At 37.2% G+C, this 12,051-nt stretch overlaps 1 protein-coding gene across 1 annotated transcript in view; it reads right to left on the bottom strand.

The window, feature by feature from the left end:
• Positions 1–9,952, bottom strand: part of LOC150082256 (2',5'-phosphodiesterase 12-like) — a 68,097-nt gene extending 58,145 nt beyond the window's left edge. Inside the window, exon 1 of the mRNA XM_090380463.1 lies at positions 9,084–9,952. Coding sequence (XP_090236589.1) covers positions 9,084–9,907 — 824 coding nt within the window. The 5' untranslated portion in view covers positions 9,908–9,952. The remainder of the gene's footprint in view (positions 1–9,083) is intronic.
• Between the last annotated feature and the right edge of the window lie 2,099 nt (positions 9,953–12,051).

The following is a 12,051-nucleotide window of genomic DNA, read 5'->3' as shown; positions in this document are numbered from 1 at the left end:
AATCTTTCCAGGGCCGAATTGATCGACAGGGCTCTCATCATATACTCCCTCCTATCGTGTCTGGGCAGAATTGCAGACACTTTCCAAGTCAGTGACTCTACTGTCAGGGAAATGGGGAACATATTGTGCAAAAAGGATAGGTGGAACAGGACCAGGGTATATCTGCAAGGGGCAAAGGTTGATGACATTGTGCAGATATCATCTTTTAAGGGCACAAAAAGTGATATTGTTGTACACATTGGCACTAATGATATTAAGAGTAGGAGACAAGTGGAATTACTTAACAAGTACAGGTCACTGTTGAAAAAAGCCGTGAATTAGTGTTGCATTTGAAAGTGTCTGCAATTCTGCCCACACACAATAGGAGGGAGTTCATGATGAGAGCCTTACAATCAATTCGGCCCTGGAGAGATTGTACAAGGCTCAAGAGGTAGAATTTTTCTCAGCCTGGTCTGTGCTTGTTAACAGGAGAGACTGCTTCTACAGGGATGGGATACACTTAAATAAAAAGGGTGCAAGAATATTTGCTGATGCTATCGAGGCGTTAGGTGAGTCAGAAAACTGCTAGCTTGGGGGGATACACAGACTAAAAGATTAACAGTAGCCGCTGGCAGAGTTGAAAGTGATTCTTGCACTGCTTCTACTGGAATGAGCCTGGAAAACAAGATGCAGGGAGTCACTGTGGTAAAGTAAACACATGGGCTGTGTTAGGGTAGCTAAGAATAGGAACAGGTGCATGTATACTTACATGTACACCAATGTAAGGAATTGGGTTAATTAAATTTGATGAATTTGAGGTGGTGGTGAAAACATCAAAAGCAGAGATTGTTGGGATATCAGACACGTGGTTTTTTTTTTTTTTTTTTTGATTTGGTAGTTGTTGGCGCATCGGCTTCTGTGGCCATATTGCACCTCCCAAGGTTTTTGCAGTACTTTGATCCAAGCCCGAGGCGGGAATCGAACCCGCGACCTTGGGTTGCCGGGCAGGTACTTTACCCACTCGGCTAGCCCGGTCGGCCAGACACGTGGTGCCACATACATATAAGGAATGCAGAAATGGAATTTGGGGAGTAGAATGTGTACAAGAAGGATAGACAGGATAGGAAAGGGAGAGGGGTTATGCTATTAGTTAAGAAACACAAAAATCCAAGGAAGTACAGCCAGCCAACATGGCTGGACAGTGCATTGTCCAGTCAGTTTGGTGTGAAATAAGCACTGGGAAATCAAAAGTGAGAGCAGGAGTATGTTATAGGCCTAATGACTTTGATGAGTATAATAAACAGCTGTACAGTGAAATAGAGTGGGCCAGTAGATCAGAGAGTCTTATAATGGGGGGTTTTAATTTCCCAGATACTGACTGGAATTTGTGGGTTGGTCACTCACAACACTAGCAAGGCTTTTGTGGATTTATTGGATGATTGTTTTCTACAGCAGCATGTTCAGGAGGCAACAAGAGGAAGTAATACTCTTGATCTGATTATCAGTAATGATTCTTCATACATTAAGAATCTGCAGATAAAGGAACCACTAGTAGGCAGTGATCACATTGTGCTGAAGTGGGATTTACTCAAAGAGGTAACTACCATCAGAGGTAAAGGGAAGGGTTTTTGCTTCCAGAAAGGTGACTATGAATGTCTCAGACAGTTTTTAAAGTCCATACGGTGGGACCAACTGATGACGTTACGAACAGCAAATTCTAAATGGGAAGCATTCAAGGAAATAATCTTGGAAGCTACTAGACTTTTTGTCCAAATTAAGAAATATTGTTCAAGGTTTAGGCCTAAATGGATGTCACACACAAATTAATGGGTGACACGGAAGCCTACAATAGCTATAAGCTGGTCTGTAACCAAGTTACAAAGGAGGTTAGGCAGGCCAGGGCAGATTACGAGAAATCTTTGGCAAAAGATGCAAAGAAAAACAGCAAAGAGTTCTTTACTTATGTAAACTCTACAAGGAAGGGGATGAATCAGATTGGTCCAGTGGATATCGATGGTTCAACTGTTGATGATCCTGCTCAGGTAGCTAACAAACTAAGTATTTTGCATCTACAATCACACAGGAGGAGATGATTTTGTAATAACTGAGAGCAAAGTGGAGGAGAAATTGTTAAAGATAAACATAAGAAAGGCACCTGGGATGGATGAGATCTATCCAGTTATATTAAAGGAGGCAGCAAAGGAAGTAAGCAAACAGTCATAATTATGAGAGCTTTCTTAGACTCAGCGGAGGTACCCATAGACTGGAAAGTGCAAATATGACCCCAATCCACAAAGGAGAATCAAAGGGAGAAACAGGTAATTACAGACCTGTTAGTTTAACTTCTGTTCCAGGGGAATTAATGGAGGCACTGGTTAAAGAAGCACTGCAGGATCATCTAGACAAGACTTCAGTTATAGCTCAAACACAGCATGGGTTTGTTAAAGAGAAGTCTTGTCTGACCAATATGATTGGATACTATGATGTGGTCACAAAGAAACTGGATGAAGGGAATAATTTTGATATCATATATTTGGATCTTAGAAAGGCTTTTGATGCTGTTGCACATGGAAGACTACTGAACAAACTGGAGCAGTATGGTATTGGAGGTAAATTGCTGCTATGGATAAAGGGATGGTTAAGTGGGAGAAGACAGAGTGGTAATCAATGGATACTGCTCTTCGTAGACGAATGTTATTAGTGGAGTACCTCAGGGTTCAGTGTTGGGTCCATTGTTGTTTTTTGTATTTATTAATGATGATTGATGATGGTATATTATTATTAGCCATATGGTGCAAGGAAGCCTGAGGCTTTTGCTGCACTAGCCAAAAAAATATTTCTGAGTTACCCTGAGAGAGAGAGAGAGAGAGAGAGAGAGAGAGAGAAGGGAATCACCAAGGAAGAGAAGAATGATGATATCCAGCTCAGGACCCTGGGTATGCCAAGCCCATACTCACCAGATGTGAGCCCCTGGGGTGAATATATATGTCAGGCTTAATGTCCAAGTTTGCAGACAATACAAAGGTTGGCAGGGTTTTTAATGACAGTACACTGCTGCAACAGGATCTAGAAAAGTTGAGCAAATGGGCTGAGAGGTGGCAACTGAAGTTTTAACATTTTTTTATTTTATTTATTTATTTTTTTGATTTATTTTATTATTTATTAATTTATTTTTATAAATGTTTTATTTTAATAATTTCAGTTCCAAATCCAGCACCATGGGTGATCGTTCCCCCCCCCTCTGGAATGGGCCTATCTTCTGACAACATTAGGTGGGTCAGAGTCTCTCTTGAGACAGTACGTGCTTTACATGGACTGGCCCACCTTCCCGTGGTGTGGACGAGTACCCAGAATCATCTGTCCAGGTGACTGATGCTTCTAGGTAGCCAAGCGGCCGGAACAGAACACACACATCTGGCCCATTTGTAGTGATACTGTTCTTCACAGAGATACGAGGCAGAGTTAAACAAACGTTCTAGGAGCAGCCCTTTACATATACACATGTCCACATTGACAAATGTAAAGTACTGCATATGGAAAGCAGTAACCCCAGAGTAACGTATCAACTGTGTGGTACTTACACTGACAGTGGTAGAGAATGAAAAGTACCTGTGAGTAATTGTGCAGGCAGATACGAAGTTTTTTTGAGCAGTGCAGACAGTCTGCAAGAGTAGCTCATGATGTCTTGTCAATGATATACAGGAATTTTTCTAGCAGGGATAAGGAGGTGATTATCCCCATGTATAAGGCAATGGTCAGGTCACACCTTGAGTACTGCATACAGGTCTGGATGCCTCATTTTAGGAAGGATGTAGAGCTGCTGGAGCAAGTGCAGAGAAGGGCAACAAGATTAGTGAATGAAACAAATGGTTGCTCTTATGAAGAAAGGCTTAAGTTTTGCAAATTACAATGTCTGGAGACTAGGCACCTGCGAGGTATCTGATTGAGGTGTATAAAGCCTTGAATGGTTTGAGCATGCTTAATGCTGATGAGATTCTTCCTCTTGCTCAGAATAATTGCCTGAGAGGGCATCAATTCAAATTGAGGAAAGACAGTTGTAGGATAGATGTGCGGAAGTTTGCCTTTAGCCAGCGTATGGTTGATTGTTGGAACAAACTTCTATCTGTCGTTGTAGAGGTTGATAGCTTAAAAAGATTCAAGGCAGAACTAGACAAACATTTGGAGCACGTGGATGGGCGAAATTAGATAGGGTTTTTTTTGGCTGATGCTATATAAGCTTGCTTTCTTGCATTGTGCCTTTACTAATGCTAATATCAAGTTTAATACCAAAGTCTGCTGATGTGATCAGGTTATACTACTCCAACAAAAAAGTGGCAAACTGACTGGAAAATGGCAAATAAGGTTTGCCATTTTCATTGATAAATACAAGGATCATTCAGGTAGCAGTAAGCTCGGAATAATAACAATTTGGGTGGTACCAAACTCAAGGTAGTTGAGAATGAAAAAGACTAGGTGTAATTGTACAGTCTAAGATGCAGTTCTTTGAGCAGTGCAGACAAGTTGCTAAGAAAACTCATGGTATTCTGTCAATGATATACACAAATTTTATCATTAGGGAAAAACAGGTAATTATCCCATTATATAAGGCAGATTAGGTTGCATCTTGAGTAACACATACAGGTTTGGCCTCATTTTAAGAAGGATGTAGATCAGTTGAACAGGTGCAGAGAAAAGCAACAAGATTAGTCAAAGGATACTCTTACCAAGAAAGATTTGAGTTATGTGGATTACATCTTCTGGAAGCTTGGCATCTGCAAGGAGACCTGATTGAAGTGTTTAAGGCTTTGAAGTAAACTGAATACTGATAGAATCTTTACCCATTTTCAGATCACACACATAAGGGGAAGTTGCAGGACGGATGAGTAAATGTTTTTAGCTAGAAAGCAACTGATTGTTGGAATAATCTTCCACCTAGTGTCATAGAAGTGGGTAGCCTGAATAAATGTAAAGGATTCATTAAAGGATTTTTTATGGCTGATGTGACAGAATCATTGCTTGCTTCCTTGCATCATTTTGCTAATGCTATACCCTCTCCCCTATATAAACAAACTTAGTTTTATGCAAATTAATGTGAACAGAAAGATATTTTTATTTCATAATTCAAGTATAAAAACCAAAGAAATACACTTTTCAATATTTAATATAATCTCCTTTGGCCTTTATAATCACCTTTACTCATTCTGGCATTCTTCTCTTTCATTGTATTTGTACAGTCCCTTTCTTTCACTGTTTTTGTGTTTGAACAGTCCTTACAGAGGGCTCATAGATTTTCAATGAAACTGAAGTTAAGGAAGTTTTCAGTTCATTCCAAGCACTTCATATTACCTCCTCCAAAAAAATTGCATAACTTTTTTGGATGAATGGCAGGAAGCAAAGTCCTGATGAAAACAGGCATTCCCAGTTGCCTCTAGCTTATTCAATTCTAACAACACTTTTGTTGTTAAAACTAGAATGTATTTGTCACTATTCATCATCCCAAAAATAGGTACAAGGGATACATTATCTTGTTACAAAAAACAACCCCAAAACATTTAATAAGTTGTTTAGCTGTCTGCTGCACATACTTGGCAGATACAGTCTCCCTTTGACCTCTTTACATGTATTTCATTCTCTGCACCCCAAAGTGGCCTTAATCAGAAATAAATCGGTCAACTACTGAGTACTCAGGATGAAGGATCCGTGATCACAAATGGTTGTTAGTGTAGTCTCTCAAATAGAGAGCTTTATGGTAACTGAATAAAGTTTCTAGTACCCCAGCTTGGCCTAAAACTGAGGAGCTCGCGAAAACATTGTCTATTTGAGTCTTTCCAGTTGTTGTGAATGACAAGGGTGGGAGAAGCAACTCCGACTTCTTCCTGGAGAAGCGATTATAGCCTTGGGGGAGAAGCGACTGGGAGGTGAGGGGCGTGCAAGACTATGTGCAGGCACCTTCCCACCACTGTCGCCTGAACACTGGCTCTCAGAGTACTCCTTGCCGGGACAACTCCAGCTTTGAAAACTGTTAAAAAATCCTTCTCGTCGCAAAATTTATAAATGACCTTTATAGAATTATTAACTATTTAGCAACCTTTTTGTCACCAAAAGGAGAGTTACTTAATACAAAGAAGCACGCTATCAAAGTGCAATAAAAATTGGTTTTTTAATTTTAACACAAATGTAAGTGTTAGATTTCAATCAGAATAGTTTCCCCTTGATAAGCATCAAATAATGCATAGCTAATGTGATTTTTAAATTTTTAGCTCCATTAGCGACAGAAATAGAGGGGGGGAAACAAAAATTACATTTACCTGTCTGGTGCCACCATTTTTAATTTTAAAAATATTTTAAAATTATATTTTAAAACTGCTCGTTGAGCTCTTTCCAACAGCATATAATAAACTACAGGTTATTGAAAACATTTTTGTCCCCCCCACATTGACCCCCCATTTCTCAAACAAATTTTTGTCAACAAAGATCAATTTTTACTGCAACCACTCAATCTATTGATTCAAGTTAATAGATTGAGTGGTTCCAGAGATACAATGCTGTGACAGATGGACAGACAAACAGACAACTGAGTGATATTATAAGGGTCCTTTGTTAGACTATGGACCCTAAAAAGAACTTTGCTCCAATCTTCTTTAGCCCAATAAAGAAACAAATTTATGCCTGTTGGTTGGTCCAGTTCACCCTTCGTAGCTTGAGTCAAAAAGTTGCTTTATGATCATTTAAGAGCTCTCTTGTCAATCTCAAAGTCTGCAATGACCTTTTGAATCCTGTATTTTCATACTGGTTTCAGCCAAATCCTTTTGTAAATCAAACTGGTCATACGACAGCCTATTCTGCTTCTGATCATAGGAATCCATTTTGGGTGTTTTTCTTTTCCTTTCAATCAACCTATTTGTTGAGGTTAAATTAAATCTGTCATGTAGTAATAGTAGTAGTGGCATGTGATGCAAGAAAGCATGTGTATGAGCTTATGCAGCATCAGCCAAAAAAAAAAAAAATCACACCATTCCCTCCAAATGCCTGTCCAGTTCCTCCTTAAATTTATTCAATCTATCAACTTCCACGACAGATGGAAGTTTGTTCCGGCAATTAACCACCCGCTGGTTCAAGGCAAATTTCCGCACATCTATTCTACATCTGTCTTTTCTTAATTTGAATTTATGCCCCCTTAGGTTCGTAATCTGAACAAGTGGAAGGATCCCATCAGAATTCAGCGTGCTCAACCCATTCAAGGCCTTATACACCTCAATCAGATCACCGTGCAGGTGCCTAGTCTCCAGCCACTGCAATTTGCAGAACTTAAGCCTCTCTTGGTAAGAGGATCCCTTCATTCTCCTCACCAATCTTGATGCCCTTCTCTGTACATGCTCAAGTAAATCTACATCCTTCCTAAAATGAGGCCTCCAATGTTTCAGCTTAATTATTTTTTTAACAGCCCCAAAACTAACTTTACACTAAGATTATTACTAAATATAATACCATGTGAAATTAATATTTTTCTCTTAATAAATAAGTTTATTAAGCTATTTGCCTAAACTATTATACATTAAGGTAACATTTAAGGTATCTTACTGATACCCATCATCAGACCATGCTGCTGACAGATTCCTCTTGCCAATGCTCCCAGAAACCTGATGTGCATGATGGTTCAGTTCCCAAAAAAAAGACCACATGGGGTTGTTGTTTAAATATGACCGTAGATATAACTTTAGGCAAATAGCTTAATAAACTATATTATTAATTTCACAGTAATGGGAAAACACATGCACATCAGTTTCTGGGAGCATTGGCAAGAGGAGTCTGTCAGCAGCAGCACAGTCTGATGTTGGGTATCGGTAAGATATCTGAAATGTTACCTTAATGTATAGTAGTTTAGGTGAATAGCTTAATAAACTATATTATTAATTTCATGTGTTATAAAAGTGGTATTATATTTAGTAATAATCTTAAAGGAAAACAACCATGTAATATCCTTCCCTAACTATATTAACTTTACACTGTTTTGCACTTTCCTTCTGAGTAAGCAAAGTATATTCAATGTAAGGTCACAATCTTGGACTGTTTTCTAGGGCTCAAATCTATTTCTGCAATGAAAGTTCTATGAATGCTAAAAATGAAGCATTATCAGGATTTCTATTTAGAAACGCAGCAGTCTACATAAATCATTAAACTCTTCCTTAAAACACACTTGTAATGACATCAAACAATCCTGTAATGGAACAAATTAAAATACAATCAAAATAGCTGTTAACAAGTGGATAAAAGACAATATATCAAAATTACAATTTTTTTTTTCATATCAATTTGCAGAAAACTAATTGCAAATAATGAAAAGCTATGGTATTTTATATTCATGACTGATTCTGGGAAGAACACTTGAGCCACAATTCTTGGTTTCCATTTGTAATAGCAATCACTAATGCAGTTTAGAAATTAACTATGAGGAAGAAGATCAAAATAAAATACTTTAAAATTTTACAAAGTATGCTGAAATAAAAATAAATAATGCTTGCCTATTTTAATGCTAAATAAATAGTAAACATAGTGAAGCCACTCTTGTTAAAATTTTTGAATGAAACAACTAAACCAATCTATTATCAACAGCACTGAAAAGACTTTTTTTTTTTTTTGTTAGTTGTTGGCACATTGGCTTCTGGGGCCATAATGCAATGCACCTCCCAAAGTTTTTGCATTTTACTCTGATCCAAGCCCGAGGCGGGATTCGAACCCATGACCTTTGGGTTGTCAGGCAGGCACTTTACCCACGTGGCTAGCCCGGTCGGCTGAAAAGACTGTGCTGCGATATTTTGAATTTAAGTCAAGATAACTTCGGCAATAAAGCACCGCATCTCTAAATTGCGTATATTTAATTAAGGTTGAAACACTTCGGAATAAACCCAATACTTGAAATTAGCCACCATGGCCCTGATTAAAAAGGAATAAATAAATTCATTTCCTCAATAGAAATCAAACTAAATCATTTTTAAATAACTGCCACTGTATATTGAAAGGGAGTGATGGATATGTCATAAGATGACATAATGCTGCTCTTAACTTATTTTTGCATTTACTTTATTAATGTTGGTGTTCCATACCTTTTACAGTCTGTTAAATCTTTTGTGTACACATGCCTTTCTTCAAATGGACAAACACCTGGGGCTGCTTCTACCATACCTGATGAAAAAACTTCAAAGCCAACTTTATTTTCTAACTTAGGTGTACATCCAACTTTTAATTGCCTCCCCACATCACTGGCTGTTGTCAATAAAAAATTACCTCTGCCTGCTTCTAACCACGTACCCGATTTTGAGTTTTCTGAGTGAACATCGTCTGTCTGTTTCACATCACTCTTCGATTTATACTCTTCATCTGCAGTTAAAGATTTATACCACACAAACTGGCTATGTTCTTCACTTGCAAATTCAAAACTGACCTTAGGGCATACTGGAAAACCAGCCATGATACATTCTGGCAATGTTATTGATTTTACCCTTGGCATATTCACGCATACTTCATATTTCGTGTCCCCAATAGTAAATACTGCTCCGTCTTGCCAAGCATCCTTATTCTTCACGTCCGGTGAAATAAATTCGTCGTTAAAACTAAGAGTAATTTTAAAGTTCTTAACAAAACTATGAAATTCTAAAATTGGCATGTCCTCACTTTTCCTCCTCGTGTGATACAATATCTCTCTAACAACACGGACAAAAAATGTTTTCAAGGGACTGCTGTTGTTAGAGCTGACCCGAAACAGTTTCTCTGGCATATCTAAACAGTCATATTTAAACACCAACAGCATACGGTCTCTTTTTTGAAACTGAACCACTGCATGTTTTTTGATATAAGAGGATAGCGCTCGTTTAGAACTACTGAATTCTGAGAAAGAAAAAACTACTCGAGTGCGAAGTACAGCAAACATACTGTATGCATGAATTACTAATATCGTAATGGTTCCTTTATTTATAGTTTATGTTTTTTTTAGTTCATATATTTTTAGAAAATTATCATTTTTGTAGTAATTACGCAGTTTCATAAACATCAAGGCTTAAAACCAGCTCATACGCCCTGACGGTTAAAAAATAAAAATCCACCCGAAAAACACACACAATCCATTGAAATTATTTGTAATTGATACAACCCTATCTGAAGAAAACGCAGACATAATTAGAGTGCTTTCGAAACACGAATAAGCAGTGATAATTTTATCAATGCTAGTACTTCTCTGCTAGAGCCTCACTTAGAAATTATTAACCACCACGCGTTTTATCGCAGCCATCGTTACTTTAGACATCGCAGATCTATCGTATACAGTACACTATGCTAGTGATGGGCACTATCCAATGACATGGGCTATCGATAAATAATTCGATTTTACACTGAACAACTTATTGATTATTCGATAAATTTCATTCGGTTTATATAATGAAAACAAATAAAATACAGAAGGTGGGGGAATGGATGTGTCTTAAAAAACAGCGACTTGCAGCATCGCCATCTTAAAAACTTAAAACCAGTGTTGCCAACTCTAATACTTCCCGCTAGCCGCATGCTCAAATCCGCCATTTTTAACACTTAACCCGCCAATTTTTTAAATTTTCATTTCGGTTAAATCCTATTAATTGGTGCCATAATTTTTTTTAATACCCCTACATTATGTCCATATAAAAACTTCCAAATTGCATATAAAATGCAGTTCATTCTGAGGAAAAAGTCAAAAATAACAATTACCGTTTAACGGAGTTGATGAATTTATGCAGTGGCAATATTGATCACTTGATTTCTTCCTGGAGAAAAATTACATTTTGCAAAATACAGCTTTTTATGAAGTTTGCAATCTTGAAATGCGGCTTACAAAAAGTAAATGTAAAACTGATATGTTTAGATGGGGTTGTAAGAAACCGTGCTGTAAAACAAAGAGTATTAAACATAAAGCATTTTTTCATGATAGTAGATTATTGTTATCTCAAATTTTATTATTTCTATACTTCTGGTCACAAAATTGGTCTAAAGATCGCATTGCTCTTCATTTAAATATCAGTAAAAACACTGTTATTGAAAAATGCAAAGTTCTCAGGGAGATCTGCATGATATCAATAATTGATTCAGATAGTTAACTAGGGGGGATTTCAGAAAATGGAACACCTATCGAAGTTAAAATTGATGAAGCTGCATTTAAAAAAAAAATATATATATATATATATATATATCTGATAATTAAAATAAATATGATATTTAAATAAAATCATCAGCCAGTAGTACGGCAATAATGCAGAGCGAAATAGAAACGCAAAATAATATAAATAAACAAACAGGGAAGGGAAAGTAGAGATAATAGGACAAAAAGGTAGTCGATAATCCCCTATATAATTTAGTCAATTAAGTCATTAAACCCAATTAATAAAAAACGATATAAATTTAAATAATGCCAATTATAAATAATTTAGCGGTACCGCCCTTGAAGGTACCATTCCTATTCTAGTCTATTCCTTTCCTTTCTATTATATAAGCTGGTTAAGCTTGCATTATGTCAGTGGTGTGGCTCTGATCAAGAGTGCTGTCTGTTCTATAGATTATTTTTCGCTGCATAAGGACCACCGCCATGCAAATCCTCTGCATTGGTTGATCTATCGGAGAATGGAGGGGTGGTTTGGTTCTTCGATATTTCTGCCTTTGCGATGATTTGTATGACGATTGAAATGCAGCGATTCCATGACCATTATTGGCCTCGTGGTCCTCTGTCGATATGGGGCATGATGGTCAGTCTATTATTTTGATATTTTAGTTTTTTGGTAGTTTCTTTAACCCTTTTTTGGTGATATTTCACGTCTTTTGGAACTGGTACCTTCAAGGGCGGTACCGCTAAATTATTTATAATTGGCATTATTTAAATTTATATCGTTTTTTATTAATTGGGTTTAATGACTTAATTGACTAAATTATATAGGGGATTATCGACTACCTTTTTGTCCTATTATCTCTACTTTCCCTTCCCTGTTTGTTTATTTATATTATTTTGCGTTTCTATTTCGCTCTGCATTATTGCCGTACTACTGGCTGATGATT

The sequence above is a fragment of the Mastigoproctus giganteus genome, chromosome 8 (genome assembly GCF_048544385.1).
Source record: "Mastigoproctus giganteus isolate SK-2022 chromosome 8, ASM4854438v1, whole genome shotgun sequence".
Lineage (NCBI taxonomy): Eukaryota > Metazoa > Arthropoda > Arachnida > Uropygi > Thelyphonidae > Mastigoproctus > Mastigoproctus giganteus.
This window is presented reverse-complemented; position numbering and strand designations above follow the sequence as displayed.